The sequence below is a fragment of the Phalaenopsis equestris genome, unplaced genomic scaffold (assembly GCF_001263595.1).
Source record: "Phalaenopsis equestris unplaced genomic scaffold, ASM126359v1 Scaffold000223, whole genome shotgun sequence".
NCBI classification, from domain to species: Eukaryota; Viridiplantae; Streptophyta; class Magnoliopsida; order Asparagales; family Orchidaceae; genus Phalaenopsis; species Phalaenopsis equestris.
Genome location: NW_018164665.1, coordinates 1,291,882 through 1,319,807, shown reverse-complemented (window position 1 = coordinate 1,319,807; position 27,926 = coordinate 1,291,882). Strand labels below are relative to the sequence as shown.

At 34.1% G+C, this 27,926-nt stretch overlaps 1 protein-coding gene across 8 annotated transcripts in view; it reads right to left on the bottom strand.

The window, feature by feature from the left end:
- Positions 1 to 27,926, bottom strand: part of LOC110023194 (anaphase-promoting complex subunit 1) — a 160,504-nt gene that overhangs the window by 21,540 nt on the left and 111,038 nt on the right. For 7 of the 8 annotated variants that reach the window (XM_020722477.1, XM_020722480.1, XM_020722483.1 and 4 more), the window contains 11 exons: positions 23,641 to 23,712; positions 18,373 to 18,444; positions 15,482 to 15,575; positions 15,295 to 15,377; positions 15,110 to 15,166; positions 13,378 to 13,455; positions 13,159 to 13,280; positions 12,912 to 13,072; positions 12,276 to 12,352; positions 11,837 to 11,950; positions 4,492 to 4,593 (listed from right to left, as the gene is read on the bottom strand). In XM_020722477.1, the coding sequence (XP_020578136.1) occupies positions 4,492 to 4,593; positions 11,837 to 11,950; positions 12,276 to 12,352; positions 12,912 to 13,072; positions 13,159 to 13,280; positions 13,378 to 13,455; positions 15,110 to 15,166; positions 15,295 to 15,377; positions 15,482 to 15,575; positions 18,373 to 18,444; positions 23,641 to 23,712 (1,032 nt within the window). The remainder of the gene's footprint in view (positions 1 to 4,491; positions 4,594 to 11,836; positions 11,951 to 12,275; positions 12,353 to 12,911; positions 13,073 to 13,158; positions 13,281 to 13,377; positions 13,456 to 15,109; positions 15,167 to 15,294; positions 15,378 to 15,481; positions 15,576 to 18,372; positions 18,445 to 23,640; positions 23,713 to 27,926) is intronic. The other variant, XM_020722481.1, reaches the window with a different exon arrangement.

Below are 27,926 nucleotides of genomic sequence, written 5' to 3'. Positions count from 1 at the left end.
CCCCTCAAAGAGGCAGCCGCAGGCCCTCCACCATACCCAGTTGTTGTTGAAACCCCTCTAACTCCCTCCATTGCTGTCGCATCCCCTAACTGATCATCCCACCTGCCGTCCAACTGGTGTCCACCTGTCGCTCTAAACCTAGAGGTCGTTTGTGTGTTTAGTGTTGTTTTGTTCCTGTTTCAATGACATCTATTTTGATTCCTTTCAACTTTCAACAATAATATTCGCATTATGTTGCTTATTGGAAAAATTCCGGTATAACACCCATTCTTCAATTTTTACATAAATGCCGCCTTATAAATGAATGAAAAGCTATATTCACTTTCTAAAGTTAAAATAGTGGTAACTTTGATATGATATGCCAAATTTAGTTGGTAGAAATGTAAAAAATATAGAAGAAAGCAAGAAGAATTGATCTTTTAATGAATTTGTGGTATGTACGTAAATAACCTATTTAATAAAAACATAATTGGGTTTGCTATATACAACCATATAATAATTGATCTTGTAAGGGAAAATAACTATACAACACACAAATATAACACGCTGAACTAAGTAAACCAGCGGAAAATAACTATATAAAATTATAACACAAATTAAGAAGTACAAAGAAGACCTAAGAAAAAAGGAGAAAAAGCAGAATTCAACATATTACAGGCAGTAATAGCAGGCAATGAACGTGAAGATGATGAACTAAAAAGAAAGCAAGAAGAACTTATACCGTTCTAGGGCTCCTAGAAGGTATTTGGGAGGCAGATGTGCGAAGAGGTGGTTGTGGAATTACAAGGGGAAGATAATAGGCGAATTCAACGACATTTGGAATGGGATAAACGCCGTTCGACGGCTGTTCCGGCTGACAACAACAAAGATAGCATAGAAAAGATGAGGTACGAATGTTGACGTTCACCACCTATTACTGCACAAGCTACAAACACCACTTGCAAAAAAGAAAAATGATACAACACTTCATTAAGGTAGAAATCAGAGAAACTAATCTCCCCAAATCAAGAAATAGCAAAATATACATAGTTCCAACTTAAAAAACCTAATTCTAATTAAAAGAAAATTAAATATAGGCCCACAAAAGGCTGGGTGATTGTAGCAGTAGAAGGCGGGATGGGAAATCCCGTGTCCAGCTCAATCACGCATGCATGAGATCACGGGTCTCGAAATCCAGCATTACCGCGAGATGTTTCTACATCATTCTCCTCGAGTGGGAGAGATTTCGCTTTCTTCTCTAGAAACCGCTGAACCCATTGCCTGATATTCATTCTCACAAAACACTTGTTGAGATTTCCAAAGTAGCAGTTCAACAGTTTATCTTGCCATCTATCTGGGACGAAACTGTTGAACTAAACTAGAACGTAGTACCCAACTTACTTAAAAAAATCGCATCTTCGTTTGAAGCAATGCTTCTGATATACCATGAAGATGAACTTCCTCCATGAAATATAAGCTAGAAATATGTGAGGCGTCCAATTGCCTTGTGGCAAGGAACAAAATGAACCATTTTGGTAATGATCTACCACAATCATGTCAAAGTCATTATCTTGCTATGCCTAAGGCAACCCCACTACAAAATCTATGTTTACGCCCATTCAAGACAACTCTAAAACATATACATCTTTTCAAAGTTTGTCTTGATAGAATAAATAACAATTCTTATTTGACACAATCAAAGCTGAACCTACATTTGGGCTATTAATCTCACGGACCAAGCCTTTAGCAATCAAATATGTAATATGTTTATGCATTTTCTCATATTTGACTGATCTCATCCCATAGACAAGTTGGTTTGACATAAAGTTCCTGAAGTGAGATTCATGGCCTATGGAATTTCTTTCAATGGTAGTCACCCAGGAGGCAAACTGTCAATCAAGTTATCCGACAACACTTACAAAAAGAGCCGTCCCTTTTCTTGTATCGATTACTTGGACTCACTATCTTTTAGGGCAATTAATGTAAATCTAATGTGATCTCTTTCTTGGGCTCAACTAGAAACATTAACATCACTCATCAACTGGGATTTGCTGCTCCTCCTTTGTGTCCTCATTTTCTTGAGTGTCTCCTATGTCACTTGTCCATTTCTTTAACTGCCCTATGCTCAGTGAAGGAGATCATCCTCCTATTTGGACAATTAGATGCAAGATGCCCAAAGCCGTGGCATTTGAGGCAATTCTTTGTTGGGATGGATTTAGGAGTGTTGGAGGTCTCCACTTTTTCTCCTTTGAATAAATCTTTCCTCAGGCAGGGTCGGTTGGGATGCTCCACTAAATGCACTTGATGTCTGATCCTAGGGTTGAACTCTACCTGTAAGGTGTGATTGTCACCTTATGACGTTGTTTCTCTACCTCCAAAGCTAGGGTCTCTACATCGAGTAGGGACTAATATTGTTACAGTTGCACGACATTTCTAATAGACGACCTCAATCCTCTAAGGTACCTCGCTATTGTGTGCTCCTTGGTTCCATCAGGTCACATTTCAACATGAGTTGATCAAATTCAATTGTGTACACCACAGAAAATTCTCTTGGGTGCCAGTGGCGGAGGTTGATGAACATATCTTGTCGGTAAAGAGGTTTAAGATATTTGTGGTTCATCTCCCTTTTCATCTTAAATCGCATAATGATCTTATTATTCTCTTCTTGGTGTCCAATATACTTTAAGTTCTCCCACCACGATAAAACAATTTAACTCAATAACCCGAGGAATAGTCTTATACTCAAAAGTTCACTCAACAGTTTCAAGCCACTTAATAAACTCATCTAAATTCATGTAACTATCGAAATCTGGTAATTTACCGTTATTCCAAGATCATAACTTCTCTGTTATTTCATGCCGAATTGTTGAAGTAATGGTTTTTCGCCACTAGAAACTATCTCGTGGGAGAGATTCACATTCTCCTCTTGATCTAATAAGTCACCGTTGTAACTATGGTTGATCACACAGAATTATCTCCTCTCAAAAGTGGCAAGTTTCTATTGCATTTGGAGGATTCATTAGCTTCTGGACCACTCTTTGTGGATTTCTCCTAGGCGACATTGTGTTCTTTGCTCTCGATCAAGGTTTTGACAGGTGAAGGGTTGTAAATAAAATGTTGGTTGAAATTTAAAGTTTTGGTGGTAGGTGTCGAAGTGGATTTTTTGTGAAGATAAAAAAAAATTAAATTTTGAAAATTAAGGGTTGGGATTAAGAATTGAGGCATGAATGATTTGGGATTAAGAATTTGGATTTTTATTTTTTTGAATTTTGGATTGTACCAAGAAAGACAAGTCCCTAATAATCTCTGCTTTGTCAGACTGATACCAGAAGATATCGTTCTAGGGCTCTTAGAAGGTATGTAGGAGGCAGATTTGTGGAGAGGTGGTTGTGGAATGTCAAGAGAAAGCTAATAGGCCAATTTGATGATGTTTGGAAGTGGATATCATTCGACAGTTGTCTCGACTGAAAACAACCTATACTCGCAAAAGCTACATATACTACTTGCAAAAAGAAAATGATACATCAATTAATTAGGGTAGAAATCAAATATACAAATCTCCAAAACTCACAAACAAAACAAAAGTCTTCTCAAAACAAGAAAATAGAAAATTATAAATAGTTCCCTCTAAAACACCCTAATTCTAATTAAAGAAATATTAAATATAGGGGTTGGACGGCTGCAATAGTAGAAGGCGGGACATAAAATCCCTCCCGCTCTATCCCACATAAGACGGTGTAGGATCACGGGTAGCGAACTCTGTAGGAGTGTGGGACGCTACGACGTCAACTTGGGAATTGTTTTTTTATCCTTTTTCTAATAACTTTCAAATTCAGCATTAGAAAATTGTATTCATCAACTCCAACAATTGTGTGCTAGATTACATCAGTAAAACACAACAAAGACGAAGCTTGAGTGCCAATTATGCTCGATATTTATGGGTCAAAGTAAATAATACGGCTAAGCATCATGTTAAATTTAGGTGCATTAGCACACAATTCTTATATATCTACATATCTAGCACCCAAAGTTTGATATTTTACATGCACACCGCTCAAATTATTAACGTCACATAGAAAATACCATTATTAACACCATTTTAAAGGTGAAATGCCCCTTTTTATACAAAAGTTTTTAACACCAAATTGTTGTAAATGTAAATATCAAACTGTAGCGTTAGATATGTAAAAATCTAAGAATCGTGTAATTTAAGCAAGCCTTTCTAAAATTTAATAAAATTAAGGAAAAACCTCTACTTAAAGGTTTCAACCATAAAGGTAAGCATGACAATAAAATAATATGCAACATAAACTTCAAAAAATAATCTCAAAACAATGATAAAAACAGCAACACTTTTGGAAAAAGTTGCTTGATTTCAAACTAACTAATCATATGTCAAAAGCCAACAAAAATATTAAAAATTTGTGATTGCTGGAAGGACCCAAGCAATATCAGACGATGCAATATGGATTCCTAAATTGCACGTAAGAGTTAGATTCATCACAAACTTACACCCATCTGAATTCCATAACTCATGTGACCATCCACAGAACTTCTGCTTCGAAGGTACCTGAGTAATCTAAATGTCTGTAGATGACCAGATCCAGCCATAACCTAGTGCAAAAAAGATTTACATATATATATATATAGAGAGAGAGAGAGAGAGAGGAGATTTGTTAAAAACTAGGCAAGTATAATAACAGAAGAATGCACCACGAAATAAAGTAGCTTGCACTAGTTAGCTGTATTCCAGCATGTTGCTATTGAACCAGAAAGAACTTACACAATATAAGAAGCATATTCATATTTAAAAGAAATTACCGTGATCGTTATAATTAATAAACAAGTGCTAATTTTGTTTGTTCGAATGCTGAAGATGCTTAGTACGCATATTATCGTTTAGGATGATATTAAAACGCATAATATCGATGGAGAAAATATGGCCACGAAATTGAGCCCCTAAATAGGATAGATATTATTAACAGACATTATGTTCTACAGCAAATATAATTCAAAAAGAAATGTTGGATATTTAGTATCTCCTATTATTAGGTTTTTTTAGTTTTATCTATTATCTTTAGTAATAATTCTTGTTTCCTTCTTTTATTATGGGGAGTTATCAAATATATTATTATTTTGCAAATATGAGTCTTGTAATTATTTTTCTACGAAATTGAAGAGGAATAATAATTTTTCTCCTCCCAAAAGTTACATGGTACAAGGCCCTAATCACATCATCATCTTATGCTATGGGTTCTGTCTCAACACCCCTCGCCATAGAACCTTGATTAAAGCTCGCCAGGAAGGCAAAGACATCGCGACACTCAAAGGAATGGGATCATGGCATTCGAAAACCACGAGGGATTCGATTAAAGTTTGCTCGAAAGGCAACGACCCCATTGCGACACTCAAAGGAATGATTGCGACACTCAGAGGAAAGTATAGATCAATGACCATCGTATATTCTCCTCTTCCTGCACAACCATCGCGATCCAGTCGTGATCAGGACTTGCAACAAAGCGATCCAATCATGACTAGACCTAGCGGCGAAGAATCAGGTCGCGTAGGCAAGCCAACAAGATCGCAGGGGACAAGCGTGTGCAGGCAAGTAAATGGATCACCAAGTACAGGAATTCCGCGTTGTTCTTCATAAAAAAATGACCAAGATCGCATCGTCAAGGAGTTTCACACCTCTCGCGTAAAAATGTGAACTGATCACAGTGTATAGGAGTTTTGTGTCGTTCTTAATCGCAGCGTAAAAGAGTTTCGGGTAGCTTTGGATTGATTTTTTTCACGAGATTCTAAGGATGTACAAATTAACAATGATGACAGGAGTTTGAAAAAATTCTACCACAACGACCGGTTTTAGTAATTCCGAAATCACCATACCTTACCCGACAGCTCCTCTAACAGGTATTTTGGCTGAATATTTTCCTCAAAATTTACCTCCTTACCTCACAGTTATAAAACTTGGAGAATTATCTCAAGCTGGCACAATCTATAACATCGGCGATTGACGGGGAAGGAAAAATTAGATATTTAACCTGAGAAATCCCAAAACCTAATGCTAATGATCAGAATTTGAGAAAATGACACTAAAAATTCTTTGGTAAGGACATGGCTTATCAATTCCATGAAACCTTCCATAAGAAAACCTCATCTATTTCTTCCCACTTCTTAAGATATCGAGGAGGCTGTTTGAGATCTTTATTTAAACTTGGAGAATTCTTCGCAAACTTCTAAGTGGAAAACCCCAATTTTGGAAATCCAAACAAAATGACTATGATGTTGATAAAAATTATTAGAATTGGAAATAAAATTATAGTTCTAAATATTGCTCTTGATATTAAAATTTTTAACATTATAAGTGTTGATGTTCCTTAAATATAGATTCAAAAGAAAAAAATTTGGAATGACCTAAGAAAATTAATACAAATGATACCTCTTGAAGAAAAAAAAATTATTAGAGATTTAAATGGGTATGCTAGTAATGGTGACTATGATTTTTGAGTGATTAATGAACAATATAAAATCATATTAGATTTTGCTTTAACATATGACTTTGTTATTGCTAATATTTTATTTAAGGCAGGAGATAAACATATTATTACTTATGAGAATGGATCTAATAAAATAAAATGATTATTTTCTTACGAGAAAAAGAGATCGTCAAAAACATAAAGGTTGTAAGGATAATCCAAGCGAATTTAAGAACTCAACATTAACTATTAGTTTTGAATTTTAAGATGAAGAGTTGTGAGATAAATAATACAAGGAAACATGGTCATAGAATTAGATGACGGTACCTAAAAGACAAATAAAATTATTTTTATGAGTAAACTTTAAAATTTCAAGACAAAGGATATTCATGAAGAAAAGAATTATATGTGAGATAAAGTTACAAGTACTATTAAACAATTGACAAAAGATGTACTTAGAAAATCAAAAGGAAAATTTTTAAAAAATAAAAATAGTTAGTAGTGGAATAATAATGTGAAAGAAAAAATAAAATATAAGAAGTTCTATAAAAATTGGTTTAACATAGTTGGAAAACTATAAGGAGACCCGTAGGGAGTCTAAGAGAGCAATTTGTTACTAAAAATTTCACTTTCAGTCAACTTTATAAAACACTTGATACAAAAAAGAGTGAAAAATATGTGTATAAACTAACCAAACAAACATAAAACAAAAGATTCAAGTGTATTAAAGATGAAAATTAAAAAGTAATTTTCTTTGAGGAAGAAATTCAGCATAGATGGGTGAGCTATTTTGATAAACTTTCTATAAAATTTTTGAAAACATGATAGACCTTAGTGATCTTAATATAGTTAATGATAATAAAATATTTTACTTTTACTATCATATTAGTAAAAAAGAAATTTGGGAGACTTTAAAGAAAATCAAAGGTGGAAAATCAATAAGACCCGATGCTATCCAATTAGAGTGTGTAAATTCAGGAGATTTTAGAGTTTCTCGGCTTATTAAACTCTTTAATAATATTTTAAAACTAAAAAGATGCATTAGTGGAGGAAGAGTATTTAGGTCCCCATATTTAAGATTACAGGGGACATATAAGAATGTACAATAAAGGAATTAAGTTGATGTGTCATACTTTAAAATTATAGAAGAGGGTGATTAAACATAGGTTAAGACGTGATACAAGGATTTCTCACAACCAGTTTGGATTTATTTTGGGCAGGTCTACTATGGAAGCTACACATTTATTAAGAGGTTTTATGGAGAAGTACAAAGAGAATAAGGAGGATTGACATATGATTTTGGTTCTAGAAAAAGCTTACGATAAGGTTCCAATAGAAGTCATTTGGAGATTTCTAGAGAAGAAATGTGTTGATATAACATGTATTCAAGTCATCAAAGATAATGTGTACTAGAGTTGTTACTTGTGTTTGAGCAGGAGGACTGACCAAGTATTCCTTTTTCAATTGGATTACATCAGAGATCAGCTTTAATCCCATATCTTTTTGCTTTAGTTATAGAAGCTTTTAATGGACATTTACAAGATAATGTACCTTGGTGTGTGCTTTTAGCTGATGATATCTTTCTTATAGATAAGACTAGAGAAAGAGTTCGGGAAAACTTGAATTATGGAGGTCTACATTGGAGTCTAAAAACCTTCGCTTGAGAAGATCAAAAACTAAATGGATGGAATGTAATTTTAGTAGTAGTAGCTCTAGTGGCAGAATTGTATTTATGGGTGATAAAATTATTAAAAGGTGTGAACATTTTAGGTATCTCAAGTATATTGTGGTGATATAGATGGGAATGTTATTAGCAAAATTCAAGTTGGTTGGTTGAAGTGGAGGACTATTTCGGGCTTATTGTGTGATAGAAAAGTATCTCTTAGACAGAAAGAAAAAAATTAAAAGATGGTGGTGAGACCTACAAAGCTCTATGGCGCAGAATGTTGGTCTTTAAAAGAGAAGCATAAAACAAAGGTAAGTGTTGCTGAGATGCTTAAGTGGATAAGTGGCTTGATACCTAGAGACCAAATGCGAAATGAATATATTCGTGATAGGGTTGGTGTAGCTCCAATGGTAAAGAGAGTCTTTATAGATGATTTGGCCACATTAAACGTTGACCATTGATGATCCAATTAGGAGAGTAGATGTTTTAGATTCAACATATGTTAATAAAGGCAGAGCATGACTAAAAAAGAATTGGGCATTTTGTGCAAAAAAAGATTTTAATCTATTAGAATTAAACGAAAATATGACACTCAATAGGACGCAATGGAGAAAAAGGATTCATGCAACTGATCCTACTTAGCAAGATAAATGTTTGTTATTGTCGTCGACACTACAACAAAATGGGTTAGCACAAAGAAAAAAGAACACTTAATTTATGTAGCTCGAGCTTTGCTATTTACCAATTAGGTGTCTAAATATCTTTAGGGTGAAGTCATTTTTACTACTACAATTCTCATAAATAAAACACCCAATAAAGTCTTAAAGTTTGAAACACCTTTTAATGTTTTCCCAAATATTTTTCCAAAGAATAGGTTCTCATCTTCTCTTTCTTTAAAGATATTTGGGTGAACTATTTTTTTTTCACATTCATCATCAAGAAAAACTTAAACCATGGACAAAAAAATGTGTATTTGTTGGTTATGCTCCTAGCCAAAAATGTATAAATATTTTGATCCCACTACTAAAAAAATACTTGCTACCATGAATGTCACCTTTTTTTAATTTCAATCATTTTTTTCACCTCATTTTCAAGGGAAAGAACAAAACAATGTTTGATCCACTAAACTTCAAGATTTTATTCAAACTGAAGACTCAAAATAGTATATCCCAGACATTGAGTGCTCAACCTGAAAATTTTAGTGAAACTGATGATGTTCATAACAAAGAAAAAACATGAAAAAGAACTAGGACAGTAACACCGTTTGATTTTGTCTATTCAAGGCAGAGGACATTTAAAAAAAGAGTCTATGAATTCTTTGCACTACCAAGAATCTGCAAATATTAATCTCATTAATCATTTACCCCATGCCCAGGCCACCACATCTTTGAGTTTTGAGTCTTCCAATCTTGAATCTGAGTCCAGTTCAAATCAAGGGTCTAATGAGTTTAGTTTTTCCATTCGGGAAAAGTTTTTCACTCAACATCCATTATTCTATGAGTAATACAAAAAACCCTCAACCACTTTATATACTATTACCTCACAATTGTCACATATAGAGAAAACTATGTAGAATGCTCAAAAAATTCTTAGGTGAAGGGAGTTTATTTTCGAAAAGAGAAAAGCCTTTGAAAAAAATGGCATGTGGAAATTGATTGATCTACCAAGAGGAAAGATAACTGTCAATTGCCAATGAGTCTTTACAATCAAGTATAATTCTGATGAACGGTTTAAAATCTATGACATTGATTATTTAGAGACATTTGCTACAGTTGAAAAACTCAAATCTGTAAGGGTTCTTCCGTCACTTGCAACTAACTTTGACTGGCCCCCACAATGATTGGATATAAAAAATGTGTTACCTCATGAAGACTTGAAGGAAGAAGTGTATATGGATGCACCTTCAAGATTTATTATAAGTTTGACACAGAAGTGAGTAACCTGAAAAATCCTTATACGAGTTGAAATAGCTACCGAGTGAGTTGTTTGAGAAATTTACATCATTTGTTAGAGGTGATGGTTAGACTCAAGGACAAGAAGATCATAAAATGTTTTTCAGACATTCAAATAATGAGAAAATAATAATACTGATTATGCATGTGAATCATAATATTATCACATGAAATAATGTATATGAGATGAATCATTTGAAGAATTCCCTATCATCTGCTTTTGAAACAAAATACTTAGGATCTTCACAGGGTAATTACTTGGCATGGAGATTGCTCAATCGAAGAAAGAAATCGTTGTCTCCCAATGAAAGTATGTTCTTGATCTTCTTAAGGCAACTGAAATGAGTGAGTGTAGACCTACAAACACTGCTATTGATCTAAATAAAAAATCAGAAGATGGGAAGGAAGGTGATCCAATGAATACAAATAGGTATGAAAAATTGGTGCAGAAATTGAAATACTTATCACATACACGATCAAATATTGTCTTTGTTGTGAGTTTGGTAAGTCAATCTATGCATTTTCCCTATAAGAAACACCTTCAAGCAATCAACGAAATTCTCACATATCTAAAAAGTACACCAGGTAAAAACTTACTCTCAAAAGACCACATAAAGAACATAGAGACATGCACTGATGTAGATTGGGCAGGCTCAATTATTGACATGAGATTAACTTCTGAATATTGCACCTATGTGTGAGGAAACTTAGTTACATGGCGAAGTAAGAAAATAAAATGTGGCTGAATAGAGTAGTGTTGAGACAATCTATGGCTATGGATAATAGAGTATGTGAGATGTTATGGTTAAAGAGATCCATGAATAGCTGCAAATGCCAATAAATATGCCAATGAGGTTATACGGTGACAATAAAGAAACCATAAGCATTGCAGAAAATCCCTTGCAGCATGATTGCACAAAACATGTGGATATTGACAGACAATTCATTAAAGAGAATAGTGATTGTGGAGCTATTTGCATGTCATTTATCCCTACTATTCAACAAATAGAGGATATCTTCACCAAATAACTGTTTAGACCAATTTTTGAGGACCTTGATAGCAAGCTGGGCATGACACATATTTATGCTCCATTCTAGGAGGGGAGAGGGTTAGATATTTAGTATCTCCTATTATTAGTACTTTCCATTTTTATTTTCATTTATTATTGGCATGTCATAATTCTTGCTTCCCTTAGAGAGTTATGGCGGATATTATTGTTTTCCCATTAAGGGAGCCATCATCATCTATTTAACTTGTAATTGTTTTTCTATGAAATGAAAAGGAATACTACTTTTTCTCCTCCCAAAAGCTACAAGAATTATATATATCAACATGTCAAAAAGTAGTCAATCCAGAAAAACCTACTATGAAAAAAGAATGCATGATGATCTAATTTGAATCTATAGCTTAAAACTAAAACAAAAATTAATAAACTAGGGGTTTGTTTGGGATTACTTTTGTGTTTTTGTTTTTAAATTATTATTTTTATTTTTTATTTTTTTATGTTCAGATTTGAAGTGAAACATGTTTGGCTAACATGATATTTTGAATGCTTTCAAAAACAAGGTGATTTAGTGTTAGAAACAAAAATAAAAACAAGTAAAAAATATATTGACAGAATATGTTTTCACAAATAAAAATATAAAAATAAAAACAAAAAAAACAGAAGTGAGGTCCAAAATTTTCTAGTTAACATAAATGAAACAGCAAGTAAAATAATGGCACAATAAATAACAGAACAGGAGACATTTGTTCTAACCACACATAAAGAAAGGATAACTAGATGCAATGATATCTCCAAAGTCCCTCGATCAACATGATGCAGGAGTCCCTTAGGCAAATCGGTTTTACTTGAGTGTGAAACATATTTTATCTGCAAAATTTGAACATACAATTTATCAAAATAATATTTGGAAAAAATGTAAGATTATACAATAATAGATTGAAAGACTTACATACATACTACTCATTTCTATGTATTTACATATCTAACACCCAAACTTTATTTTTTACACAGCCGCCACATTACATATGCATGGGAAGGTGCATTTCAGTTTTAAAAAGTTAAAGTATTTCTTTTTTTAGGTGACATGAAAGACTTGGCCTGTATAAATGTAAAAAAGCAAAATTTAGGTGTTAGATACGTAAATACATAGGAATTGGGTGGTATGCATGTAAATTTCCATAAGAGATTTTACCTCGCTAAGAAAGTAAATGGCATAGTTGTAGAGCAACTCCTGCGCATCGCCATTTCTAGTACCAGCATACTTTAACCCTAAAATCATTACCTGGCAGAATCTTAGAACGAGCATAAAAATATAGGCAGCATTACACGTTTGAAAGAAAATGTATCTTTGGTTATGGTAGCCAACAATAAGTGAAATTCAGACATTCAAATTCAATTATCATTATTGAGAAAAGTGTCAAAATGGTCCCTGACTCTTTATAAGGGGGCATTTTAGTCTCAGAGTTTATAAACGTGCCAATTTACTCCACAAAATCTTTTAATATAAGCTAGAATAATCTCAAAGGAGGACTACTTTAACCCCAACAAAAAGAGTCTAAAGTCTGACTTGACACTTTTATAGACTCTAGGATTAAAATAGTCCCATGTAAATAGATAGGGTAATATTTTGGCACTTATTTTCATTACCCTTATCCTAACCATTAAGGGTTAGTTTTATTAATCAACCTCCACTAAAAGTGAACCCCGATAGAAAATGGAGCAACTTTGCGTTACGACATCTGCTTCCGGTACTATAACACAAAATTGTCAAAACTATACTGAATACTGATCTAGGATGTAGTTTAGAAAGAAATGAACAAATTATTACCAATGGAAATGCAGGCTCCGGTGACAATATTAACATATGCTTGTACAAGCGCCTGTCTATCAAATTCATCGTTATCATTTGTCTCATTTGTTAACCTCACAATCCCAACATTAACAACAGCGGGAACAAGAGAATCAACCCAACCTTTTGATGGGCAAATTCTGCACCAAAAAATAAAAAAAATATGGCAGCATGTTTCTACAAATAAAATTAAATTATCTAAGATGAAAAGAGTAAAATACCCCACCTACTCCACATAATTAAGCTGCGAGCAATGATACGGAGCATAATGAAGTCGGGCCTCAAATACTGTAACTCAAAGTGACTGGTAGGGATATGAAGTCTAGATGCAACAACTTCAGATTCTGTCTGAACTCAGAAATATTATTCATCACAATAATTAGAACTCAAACCCATTCCAATTCCATTTTTAACTGTCAAAAGAATCACTTGAGTGAGAAATAACCTTCAAAAATATAAGAGCTAGTGCTATTGTTGCTCCTGGTGCTGTTACATCAACATTGATGTGTGTCCCTTCTAACATCTAAATCAAGAATAAAAAAAATAATTGGATGCGCAAATTTTAACAGTTCAAATGAAGCCACCGTCCACTTCTCTGCAGGGAAAAAAAGGGAAATTTACATACCTAGCACACAACTCTTATGTATTTACATATCTCACACTCAAACTTCCATATTGAGAAAAAGTCCAAAATAGTCCCCTGACAATTAATAAGTACTCAATTTAGTCCCCAAGTTATAAAACGCTCCAATTTAGCCCCCGTCTATTAAATTGTTTCAAATTTGACGCGGGGATCGAGGGAGGACGGGCTGTTCCTCAAGGTAGGGGTCTGGCTCCCCCTCCTTCCTCTTCCCTCACTTCCTTTTTCCCTTCTTTTTTCTTTCCTTTCCATTTTTTCTTACTTTCCTTCCTAGGTCATTTCTAATTTAAATATTTTCCTAAATTCTGAGTTCTGATTTTATTTTATTCTCCCTTCTTATTTTAAAAGTCTTTACTAAAATTTAAAATCTGATTTTATTCTCCTTTCTTATTTTAAAAAGTCTTTCCTAAAATCTGAAATGTGATTTTATTTTCCTTCTTATTTTAAGTATTTTACGAAAATAGGTCAAGCCTCTTTATAAATAGGAGATGATGGTTTGGAGTGACTGGATATTATTTTTGATATCTAAATTCAGGTTTTATCCAAGAGTTTTTTCTCTTTGAGGGTTGTATCTGAAGTCGAGGAAGTGCTCTGGCTGTCCCTCGTCCGAGGTGGTGATCGTCTCTATGGGTCCAGGTAATGCTATGGTCGTAGCTCGACCCTGCCGAGATATTTATCTATCCATCCAACTTTCCCATTGCTTTCTACCCGCTCCACAACCCTATGGCAACCCCCGCTGCTCCATCCAGACCACCTCCCTGCAACTTCCTTGCAGGCGGCAGCCACCGCAGCCCCCAGTTGCACCTTCCAGCTGCCTCCCTACAGCTCCCCCTAACAGGCCGCAGCTTTACTGCACCTCACAGCCACCTCCCTGCAACTCCCCTACAAGCCGCAACCCTTGCTGCCCCTTCTCAGCCTTACTAACCACCTCTCGCCATCCTGCCTGCTACCCCTCTCCCTCCTCTAGCAGAAATAGGATTTCAGATTTTGTGATGCTTATTTTAATCGTATTTGAGCAACATTTAATTAGGTTTTAAGCAAGATTTAGCCTAAATCCAATCAAACGACATAAACAATAATTTTTATGTTGGATATATTTATAAATAATCACATAAAAGACAAAAATACCCTTCAATTCATGTAGGTCACCATTAAATTTAATGGAAAATATAATTGAAGTCCAATTTGAAGTAACTTTTAATAGTTTGGGACTAAATTGGAGCATCCTAAGATTCTGGACTAAATTGGATGCTTGTTAATATTTGGGGGACTATTTTAGGCTTTTACTCCTTCCATATTTACATACATATCACCTTAGTGATTTAAACTTATGCATGAAAATGTGATAGTCGTGCTATTTTTGATGTGATATTAAAGATTTGAGTACAAAGTGCGTAATATATAAGTTTAGGTGTGAGATATGTAGATACATTAGAGTTTTGTGTTATGTATGTAAATGCCCAAAAAAATATAGAAGAAAATAAGGGAAATTGCAAAGTAGGAAAGAAATGCAGAGAAGGTTAATAGTGCAAATAACCTGCCCAATGCTTCGACTCTGATCATCTGATGATGGTCCTATGTGAAATGATTTCTCCTGCAAAATGACAACGCAAAGCTGAAAATACATTGAACTTTAAAGAGTAAGCATAATTTGACTAATATATTTATGATATGATAATGTGAAAATCAGAGGCCATGAATGGAGTTGCTTCAAGTGAATACACTGTTAACTCCTTTGCTACCAATATACTGGAAAAGCTGATCGATAGAAGCATCCATGAAACTGAATGCATCACTGCCTCGGCCTTCAATTTAGAAAAAAATATTTTTAAAAAAATTATAAAAAAAACATAAAGCCTGCTCTAAAGTAAAAAATACTTGAGTTTCTCAAGTTTTGGACATCATAAACCTAAAGCAACAAGCCCCAAAGCACATCCTGCAGCAACAGCATAACCTTCTCTTTCGAGCACATTATCACCACCACTTCTGCGACCTATTTCACCCTGGAAGGAAATCAAACAAACATGAAGTTGACCTAGTAATACATCGTCAGGAAAAATTCAAATAAAAAGAAAAGAGAGAAGTATCAAAATGGTCATTTGACTCTTTACAGAGAGCCATTTTATCTCAGAGTTTATAAAAATGTCACTTTAGTCCCCTCACTCTTTAATATGGGTTAAAATAGTCCTCCAACGAGGATTATTCTAACTCTCTTAAAATAGTTTGGGAACTAAATTAACACTTTTATAAACTCGGAGACCAAAATGGCCTATCTAAATGGTCAAGAGACTATTTTGGCACTTTACTCAAATAAAATGTAATAAACAATACAACTAATAGTTGGCAGGTATCACTATGAGATCAACTTTTACCTTAAGAATATCATGAAATAGAGATTAGAGACTCTATAGACCTAGAATATGAAGACAATAAAAGTAATCCATTGCTTGATTAAGAATGAAAAAAGAACCAAGATTGGCCAATACTACAAGCAAGTTCAAATGTTTGTCAAAGTTTTGAAGGTGAAAAAAAAAAAAGATGTTTATGGTCTTTTCCATCCGTCTTTTCCATCCAATTTATAACTCTTTTGCACCGAGAAAAAATGAAACCATAGATGTCCACGTCGACTAATTATAGTTACCGACTCTTCAAAAAGTGCTTACCCCTGATGCTTTGACACCAACAAAAAAAAGGAAATTTACATACCTAGCACACAATTCTTATGTATTTACATATTTCCTTATGTAAATATGACAGTTTAGGTGTGAGATATGAATTGCGTGCTATGTATATAACTGCCCTTAAAAAGAAAATTTGCCAACTGTTATTGAAAACTTGTAGACAATAATTTATGTTATAAGGGAAAGACAAATGTTAATCTGCGGTAACAAATTCAGTAATTTCAGAGAAATCATTAAGGTTTTAAATCATTGATTACAACTGCTGACCAATTCTTTCAGTACAAGCTGCAAAAGGCGATTTCAAAACCACATTAGGCCGAAAATGTAACTAGTCAAAGTCTGTAGGCTCCAGTTTCAAGCATCCTTCAATTTTGAAAGCGCTAACATTTTAATATCTATTTCACTAAAAACATTCATAAAAACTTTTTGGACATAAATAATTCAAACATTTTGAAGGAAGTGATTAGGCTTGAGAGCTTGATCTATCAATAATACAGGAGTTAACCCAAACCACAACGCAAGACACGAATGTATTAATAACTAAAAAGGACAGTTACAACGATGACTCAAAAGAAAAGGAAAAGATACAACATAAACCAAAACACAGAACGTACATTACAATAAAAACTCAACAAATAAAGTAACAACAAGCTCGATGAGGAGAGTCTGGAGAGGTAGTGCTGGAGCAGCGATCTGGAAGGGCAGCAGGGGGCTGCGGTACCCTGAAGGGAGGCTGCAGGGAACTGTCGGCAACCTGGAAGGGTAACAAGGAGGCCGTAGGGGGCTGGCAGCAACCTGGAAGAGCAGCAAGGAGGCAGGACAGCTACCGGCGAAGGGTAGCAGATCAGGGGCAACATGTAAGAAGGCTGTAGGAGGGCTGGCAGCAACCTGGAAGAGCAGTAGAGAAGAGCCAAGAGAGCTGCCGGCGGGGTGGCTGGAAGGGTAGCAGATCAGCGGCAAACTGAAGGGATGCTGTAGGAGGGCTGGCAGCAACCTGGAAGAGTAGCACGGAGTCAGGACAGCTGCCGGCGGGGGGGGTGGGAGGGGGACAGGTGAGGAGGCACCTTGAGGTAGGAGGGCTGGCAGCAACCTGGAAGAGCAGCAGGGAGGCAGGACAGCCGCCTGTGGGGTGGCTAAAAGGGTAGTAGATTTGTGGCAACCAAAAGGGAGGCGGCCTGGATGGGACAGCGGGGCTGTCGTAGGGTTGTGGAGCGGGCAGACAGTAACAGGAAGGACAGATGTATAGATAAATATCTCGACGGGGTCGAGATACAGCCAGAGCACCACTCGGACCCGTGGAGACAATCATCACCTTGGACAAGGGACAGCCAGAGCACTACCTCAACATCAGATACAACCCTCAAGATGGAAAACACCCAGACAAAATTGAATTCAGATTTCATCAAAAACTACCCCCTAACTCTAAACACAACCTCTCCTATTTATAAAGAAACATGATCTATCTTAGGAAATAATTAAAATAAGAAAAATAAAAATAAAATCAAGATTTTGAATTTTGAAAAGGGTTTTAAATTAGGGAAGGAGAATAAAATCACGATTTAGGGTTTTAAGAAAGGTTTTAAATTAGGAGAAAAGCTTTTAGGAAAAGTTTTAAATTAGGAGAAGGAGAATAAAAATCAAATTTCAGTTATAGGACAAGTATTAAAGTAGGAAAGTGTTAGGAAATAAAATAAGAAAAGAATGAAAAGAAGGAAAAAAGAAGGAAGGAAAAAAGGAAAGGAGGGAAGGGGAAGGAGTGGGAGGTAGCCCCCTTTCCCTGAGGACCAGCTGGTCCTCTCCCAAGCCCCAAGTCAATCAAATTATAAATCCCTAAAGGTACAATTTACTTGTATAAGTAGCAATCAGCAAGCTTCTAATTTTTTGACAGCTGGAAAATAAAAACTCTTTCTCTAAACTTAAATTAGGCATCTGTTTAGATTGACCTTCAAGCAAAATGTTACCAATCCAGAATCGGTTTTTTCAACATAATTATAATACCTAAAGATAACAGTTCAGTAACTTGGGATAAATAAAAAAAATGAATAACTGAATAGAAAATAAAACAATAAATGAAGCATAGCTAATTTCATAAGAAAATTAGAGAAACCAAATCAATTACCAACAGAATTTTTGTAGTTAATGGATGCGCCGATCCTTCATATAAAAGTCCAATACCCATTAGAGCTGCAGACTGTGGAACAACAAAAAAAAATATGTGAACAGATATAGGAGGCAGAAAATAAATCTGATAGTGGCAGCGACGATTATACATATAAAGGAGCACTGAAAATTAAACTGACGGAGTTTCATGGCTTTAATGTGTTTAGTGGACAAGCAGAAATGAACACTTTAGCAGGATATAAGAACCAGTTGTTAAAGAAACTACTTCTACCTCTTTAAAGAGTCCGAGTTAATTCCAAATATTTAGGTATCATAACCGTTCAGTTGTCCAAGAGATTTTCTTTAACAAGACATTGCTCGGCTGGATCAGTGGATGAGTAAATGAATCCTGGAGTTTGTATACTTCAAGAGCTGGTGGCTAAACGTCAAAAATGTAGATTGATTTGGAGTGTTGGTTGGAGCAGTAGCGACTTACCTCTTAGCTGTAATTTACAAAGGTTTTTCTTTCTTTGTTTAGTTTTGTGCTTCCTTGTGGTGATTTTACTTTTTTTTTAAATGATGTTGAACACTTGCACCATCCGATGAAGGCGTACTTTCATTATCTATGATGAGATTCATCAGATTAATGTTTTAGTAGTAAATTTATGTTTTAGAAAATATTTGAATTTTTTTAAATTCATGTTTGGGGCCTTGACTTACCTAGTTAGAGATAAATTTTAGATTTTTTTTTATAATTTCTTCGAAATTTATCTTAGGTCTTCTTTTCCTAAGTAAGACCGAATGATATAGATAATAATATGAACAATACTTGTTGCTTTGTTTAATTTAACCCAATTCTTTATAATCACCACCTTAGTGTTTTTATCTCTAGTGTCCCTCTCACTCATCCCCCAATTCTTCCTCTTAAACTGTATCATTGTCAAAGTGTAATCCTCACATTTCTTACTGCTACATCCCTTCAACAGAAAACATAGCAATGCCAACATCCATCCAGTTGAAAAATCTAGACCACCGCGCTATTTTAGTTTCAAGGGATTGATTCATAGAATCTATGACAATGGAACTCGAATTGACGCCATCGTAGGTATAAATCTTAAGCTAGTAATTGTGATAAAATTTATTAATCTTTCAGCAAGTAGTATGCAAGGTACTTGTCTAGAAAAGCTCTATTAAGTGTGTTCCATGCCGCCTAATTACTATGTAGCCAATATAAAGTAGAATTCCCAAAAAAAATTGAGAATCAAGTGCAATTACACCTGTCTAGGGCACCAAGATGATGTATGAGAATCGATACGAGGATTGGGGAGACAGGTAAGAAAAGGGTAACTGTGCAAGGATTTGGAAGAGAGCGGTGGTGATGATTGCTCCTAAAGAAAAAAAAACGCAAGGAAAAAAAAGCCAGTGGCTTGGGCGGCAATAAAATAACATCGCGAGGTTCCATCATTTACTCTTGATCAAGATACAGGCTCACCACTTGAAGGAGAAGAATTTTACAACACTCATAAAAGCAGAAATCCAAAGAACCAATTCCAATTTGCATAAAATGAAGTATAAATTGTCCTTACAGGTCTCCAAACATAATACATACACTAAGACAGCAATAAACCTTAATTATAAATCAAAATAAAGCAACCTGCACCACGTAAAATTCCCATAACGAGGGTTCTGGATAGGAAATCCCTGAGTCCTGTTTGAGCAAACCTGAATGGCATCACGTGAAGATGCCAGGCATCGTAGAAAGAGTCTCACCATCATCAGCTGGAGCATCTAACTCCTTGTAGTATGACTATAAAACAACAACATTAATGGCAACAAAAATGTTATAATCTCCCAATTAATTAATATTATAAGATTTGTCATTAATCTATTGACAATTTTAAATGGACCGTCAGCTCTAGGCAGGAGCTTCTCAAATGAACCTGCTGGAAATCTCTCAATTTTTAACTTGATCCACACCATATCACCTTCCTTAAAGACCTACTTGACTTTTTTGTCTACTTTTTATATTTAGCATTTTGCTTGTCAATTCCTTTCATCACCTACTCATGTAAACTTTGAACTCTTTTAAGTCTAGCTTTCATACTACTACTAAGCTCAATATAGGAAAGTAAATAAACAAACTCCAAAAGAGTATGAGGATTTCACCTGTATAGAACCCTAAAGGGATTGTGGCCTGTGATTTTGTTGGTGAACTTATTATAAGCAAACTAAGCTTAAGGGAAGAACATATCTCATTATCTAATATTCATGCCCACAAAACACCTGATAGGGCAATCTAAATTGCAATTCATCACCTCAATTGTCAATTTGTCTAAGGGTGTCTTGTTGAACTAAACTGAAGCTTTATATCCAACTTGCCCCATAAGGTCCTCGAAAATTGATTCCGAAACATTACATTCCTATTTGACGTGATGGTCCAAGGCATACCATGAAAATGAAACATCTTCTTGAAATATAGGTATGCAATATGTGAAGCGTCCATTATTTTACGTTACAAAAAATGCTATATTGAAAAAACATTATATTACCAGCAGAATAAATCCTTACTCTGTTGGGCTTGTGGAAGGCCCACAATGAAGTGAAAGCACACATCAACCCAAGGCGATTCTCGTAAGTAAAAGAATAGTATTATCCATTAAGAAAAGGGTATTATCTATGCCAAAATGCTCAATCATTCCTTGACTGTAGCACTTTTGTAAAATAAACCCCTTGAAGAAACTCCTGGGAATAAAGCGTACTAGGATAAAAAAATCAGAGGTACAACGCCCATAGGATAAAAAAATCAGAGAACATAATATCCAAATGCATAAACCAAAACAGAAGTTACAAAATTAGGTTCTAAGAAATATATTTATACCCAAGCATAAACTAAACCATAATTTTAATTAAAAATAAAGCAATTATGGGCACAAAAGGCCCTGCCAAAGCAAATAGGCAGGAAAAATCCCACTTGTCGGATTTCACGAGAGATCACAGAGGACCATTTCCGCGCCAAAGAGGGATTAAAATGGGGGTGACACTAGAAGTAGGGTTATTAAGGAAAACCCTTATGGAAAAAAGGGCCTCAATATCTATCCTTCAGGCTGGGTCTTCAAACCTATGCTATGAGGTGTCAATCTAATGCAAACCACTACTTTAAGATGGCCAATTTACATGCCATATATTATAAAGCTAAAATAAGCTATTACATGCTAAGAAATAAATAGAACACACACAAGAATATTATAAAGATTAATCTCTAATATTGACACTTGTAAAATTGACCTGCATCCTGTATATTATGTTTAATATAAAACTTCTCTTTTAAAGCTTACCACAAAAAGACTATCACACATATTATGATGCCAATTATTATTCATGATAAGCTGCTCTATAATGATTACAGACAACACAATAATCTATGTTTACTCTATAATGATTACAGACAACACAGTAATCTATGTTTTCTTTTAATTTCTCATATCAAGTTCATAATTAGCTCTATTGGCTAAACTTCATGAATACATGAATTTTACTTCAGAATTGTTTCCCTTGCTCGAGTTTCATTGGTTATTATTTTAACTATTATTTCAGACAAGAGTAAAAACAATGATAATTTTGAGTGAGGAAAAGGTTTTGAAGAAACTATGCCATATTACGATGCTGTAAGATATAATTCTGTCATTGTATGTGTAATTTGGAAATTATGCAAAAGAGTATTGATGCTTGTTAGATAATTCAAAGCGTGTTAGAAATTATATTCTTGGTAAATTAGATAATTCAATTGATTGATTTTATCACTCAATTCTATTTTGATGAGTATAATTTAAAAAAAATGTTAATAGTAGATTCAACCAAATGAGTAGTGCTCATCTCTATTAAGCCTTATATTCAACTAGGAGGGACTATCGTAGATATGACAAAATACCTCCCAATCTACTTCACAGTAACTTCAACATATCTCTCAGAAAGAGAGTTCTTCACACCATAAGAAAATGAAGACAACAATTAATCAAGGCATACTTTCAATATTACAAAGGGATCAACTAGCAAATTTCTACTTCATTAATAAATTTATAGTTTTAGGAAATATTCCAATTTTCTTTTAAATTTATATTTGAACTTATACATTTTGAGATAAAATTTTAAGATATTTTATTTATTAGTAATCATACTAAGAGACTCTCATATAAATAAGACACTAAAATAATGATAGATGATCATGAATAATTGATTGATTTCCAAATAATCATTAGCGACCACATTAGCTCGTTTCTCTTTCACATCTCTCTCGCCCATTTCCTATCTTTCCTAAAGGACTCACTCTCAGTCTCGCTTTTTATCCCATCACATCGTGCTTACTCTACCGGCCCATCTATTATACAACTTGTTTGATTCTTCCTACACCTCCTTCTGTTTGAATTTCGATCTGTCCCTGTATTCATTAATTATCCTATTTCTGCTCCCTGATTGCACCAATTCATTGCTTCACAGGTTGCGCTTTCACCTTCCCAAATGTTATTTTCTTTGCCTTTCTCCTGTACCACTTCGCTTATCTATTACCTCTTCTTCTTCGCATCTTGTAATAAATTCAATAGCACACACAAAATCTTAACATGTATTCTCAAAATCTAATAACCCTTAAATTTCAAATCCAATACAGCAAGACATGTAATTTGACAGTTTTAATGAGATAAACAAGTATCAAGCTTACCAAATCCCACCGTCTAGAGAATGGCAATCTTTTAAAGAAAGAAAAAAGTCATTAGTTTAAACTGACTACAAATAAATAATTGAATGGGAAAACAAAATATAAGCATAAAAGATGCAAATGCTTCACATTCTTATTATCAGTTTCCTTGTCATACATTGCTTTCAATGAAAAAACAAGAAAACCTAAAAACTCCATAATTATGCAGTTTTAAGTTCAAGGACCTAATTGAATCTAGGAGCACATATGCTGAGTGATAATAACTTTGTCATTTAAACGCAAGGATTATTCAACTAAGCTTAAAACTTCCCTAAATTCCGTTAAGTAACAAGGAATTCGTACAAAGAGCTATTTGAATCAATTCAAGCAAATGGGAGTAAATTTAAGCGACTACCACCTCAACAGAATATTCAAAAACAAAATTGACATAAAATCAAAACTACTAATTTATAATATAATGAAATGCTAAAATTCATTATGCAATTGTAACAAAAGTAAATGTAAAATTTAAAAACTTCCTGCAAAAACTTATTGCAAGGAAAGAAGTTTTTTAGTCTGAAAATCAAATACAGCTACCTGTAAAACAGTTGGCAACTCCAACTCTGGAAAGTTTGATGGATGACGAGCTGGAATATGAACCAAAAGAATCTAAAAAAATTATAAAACACATCATGTGAGTTGCATTGTCGTATCAAACTGAGAATTGCAAAAAATAATAAAATAATGAAGCAATAAATTGCAAGAAATTGCTAAAATATATAATTTAGCTCCAAATGAAATAAACATGATGAGGAATGACCTTGAAGAAAAAAACTAAAAAAAATAAAATAGAGAATAACAAAAGGATGAAAAGATTAAAATAGTACCAAAAGAAGCTAAACTCAAGACACAAATAAGAAATAAAACTCTATCGAAAGGGTTTAAAGTCTCACATTTAATCAAATATTAAACAGGATTGATAAAAAATGAAGTGTCAAAAAATGAAGTGTCGCATCAACAATAAAAATTTAAATAATAGCAACCTTCTAAAAGAAGGGAAGAAAAACCACCTCTAAATTGCTAACAAATTTCAAAATAGCTCAATGACATAAAGCACTTTTAGCATGTAAGCATGTTATGGTTTCTTCTTAAAACCATTATGCCAATTTCACTGGACTTCCTTTTCAAAGTACAAAAGTGTATATGAAATCAACTTTTGGTTGTTACATTAAATTCTTGTATATGATTACTATTCACTCTTTAAAATGCATATAATTCTATTGAATTAATCAGCATTCACTGATACCCAAATCAAATCAAACAACAAAAAACAAACAAATAGTAGAACTGAAGCCAAATGGAAAATTACAACGAACTACACGAAAAAAGGAAATAACAACACTCACAACACATGATACGCGACTAGGGTTGGATCAAGGGTGGTGGAGATGGTCGGTGAGGGTTTGGAAGGTGGCGGGATGGTGGACAGAGTGGTCGGAAAGCAAAAAACAATAAAAGAACGGTTTTCCGAGTTCCAGATAGCAATCACACAATAGATATCGACATGGCACGATCGTTTAGGATGATGGCAGCAAGTGCAAATATGATAGAACGCAAGTTATGGAGGTGGCAGCGTGCGAGAAGGGGAGGATGTAAAGACTGCTACTGTAATATACCTTTGTGTACCTGTTGAGATTTAATTTTGGGATCTGATAAGTCTTGTATGTTTATTTTATATTTTAAAGTTTTTTATGTTTAATTTAGTTGCCGACTTTTAGTTGTTTTGTTTCATGTCTGATTTATTAAATATTTTTGTCAGATTATAGAGCAAATTTGATTATAAATTAAGCATATTTTTACCTATTTTTATGGGCATCATAAATAAGAAAATAAAATATTTCTTGTTAGATTTGTCTTCCTTAAGGAATTGATATATTCTTATACATGTGAGCTTTTTGAAACCATATGGTGTTCATTTTGCAAATCATTTTCACCAGTGTGTTCTAAACATATTTTTATATTTATTGACTATTTTTCCTCAATTTTTTGAGTTATATGTTTCAAGACATAAGAAGATTCTTTAAAATATATATTTAATTAATACAACAATTTAACCAATTACCGTAATATCCTTTATTTAGTTTTTAAAAAATCATAAATATCAAGATCCACTTACAAGAAGCTATTCCATGCGTTTTTTTCATTCTTTTTTCAAACCATGACATATATAGAGAGAAAGGAAATAATATATATATATATATATATATATATATATATATTATGATAGAGAGAGATATACCTAATACCACTGCTAGAGAGAGAGAGAGAAACACTTAGACATAGAGAGAGAAACAGAGCTTGGCTTTCTCTTTCGTGCCACACACAACCATACTAAGCTCAACAACTATTCCTTACGCCAAGAATCTTCACTTCTCACCTCCTCCTTACTCCCTCGCCAGCTCTTCTGTTGACCTTTATATATATATATATATATATATAATGTTAGAGAGAGATAGGGAGATTTGGGGGCCAAAGAGTCGATTTTGTCTGTAAGGCCAATTGGATAAATTGCCCAACACTATGCAATTGTTAACCTACTTTAAATTTCAATTTTGTTGTTTTTCTTGTGAAGTTTTGATATTTTATTTGCGAAAATTTCATATAAACTTAGATCTATAGAGATTCAAAATTGTTTCACTGCACAACTTTTTATATGTTATAGATTAGACTGCGTTGGACATATCGACATAAAATATTTATTTTTCGACGATTATTTTGTATTGTACAATATTTTGTATATTTTGACACGTGCTTTAAACCTGATAGCAATATTTTAAATACTATTATGAACATTCCATAAAAGAAGTCTTTTAAATTTTGTTTGAAAATATGTGTAGATTTATTTCCTCATAGATTCCTTTATTACTTGTGCATAATGATATGTACCATTTTCAACAACATGTAATATTGATATGTCAAAATTAATAGCATTTACATGTTTTTTGTATCAAAATATGTGCCAAAAGTGATAAAAATGAGGAAAGTTGCCGGTGGTTGTGATTGTATGGATATATGTTATATGCAATCAAGTGGAGCTATAAAGAGTTTTACACTTTTGTAATTATCCATCCGTGTGTTTGATACGCCTGAACAGATATAAACAAATGGAGGTATAAGTGGAAATTGAGTTATAAGGGGCATAGAGAAAATATGAACAAGTGGAGGTGTAAGTGAAAGTGAAGGTATAAAAAGACGAAATAAAAATTTTAAGATAATACAAACAAAAAATTTAATTTAATTTTTATGTTATTTTCCAGATCTTATGATATCATGTTGCTTATACGATTATTTAGCATATGTCTGCTACAATTATAATTTCTTGTATTGACACTAAGATATATACTACACATGATAACATCGAATACAAGTTTATATTTTTTAAAAAAAATTGAAAACTAGAGTAGATTTTGTGTAGCGTACTGAACTATGGTTGCTCATCCCTGTTTTACATGTATGTGTTGTTTTAAGGAAGAGCAAGACTTAGGTTGAGTAGAGACTTTTGCATTACTTGTGCGAGCATGATTTTAGGTATGTCAATACCTTAGACATTTATTTTTGACAATCATAAGGACGTTTAATTCTTTTGATGATAGAGAGATTAAAATGTGATTGTTTTATATGTTTCCTTTTGTTTTATAGTATTGTGATCTGAATGAATTTTGGTTATATTTATTTTACAACACTGATGATATTAGTGGTTTTGTATATGAAATTTGAAAAAAAAAACAGATAAATATGATTCCTTCCAAATAGATCTTAGATAATAATTTATTTGTTATGACCTCGACAAAAGATGACCCGCCTCTCTCGATATGATGGGTTGAATCGAGTGGGTTGTGACAGAGGAGCTGTTGGAAGAGATTGGAGAATAGGAGCCAAACTGCTTTCCGGTGGACGGCAAGGAAAAGCGTCTGCGGCAAGGAAGTAGGTAGGAATGAGGGGAAAAAGAGGACTGGGCGGCGAGACTGCAGGAAAGACAGCCAAGAACAGTTGTTTTGTGGCCGCAACAAGAAGGAAAGATGGTGGCTGCGGAAAGAAAGATGCGGTGAAAAGGAAAGTCAAAAATAATCATCACCACAGAACCAAATACGGTAGGAGCACCACTCGCCCATGGATACAACCCTAGAAGAGAAGACTTTGAGACGTTGGCGACTGTCCAAAAAGAAAACATACAAAAACTGCCAATCTAAAATACGGGAAGTAAATATATAAGCCCTAGATAATTCAGGATTAGGCACACGATCGGAAGGAGGCGTCAAATTCAAAGAAGAGACCCAATCGACTCTACCTCCTGCCTCTGAATCGGTCGGTCGGTCTAGGCATTGAAAGCGAGAGGGGGGCCCCGCGCTCGCATGGGTAAAGCGTTAGAACAGAAGCTTCCGAGTCATTCACTCTCTAGCCTAGCGATCATGTTCAAAATTTTAGCTTCAGGGGTTGTTTGGTAGTGCCTTCTTAATAGAATTTTTGTTGGATTTATGGATTTAGCGTAAATCCAACCAACAATTAAATGTATGCATGTTAAATCTGATGATAGTTAAATCTGAATTTATTCTCAATTCGCCCATAAATCCAAATTTACCAAAACCAGTATTTCGACGGAATTGATAAATAATGGTTTATAGGATTTACTAAACCCTATTCAAGTTAAATCGCTTGCAGCCAAATAGACCCTTAAACTCACTCAATCCTTGCCCATTTTTCACCATGATTAGGAAAGTTGTGGCACACCATTTTTGGGTGATATCCTAGCTATTTTTTTTCGAATTCTCACCATTATCAAGCACTTTTAACCATGATTGGGATAAGTTGTGACACACTACTTT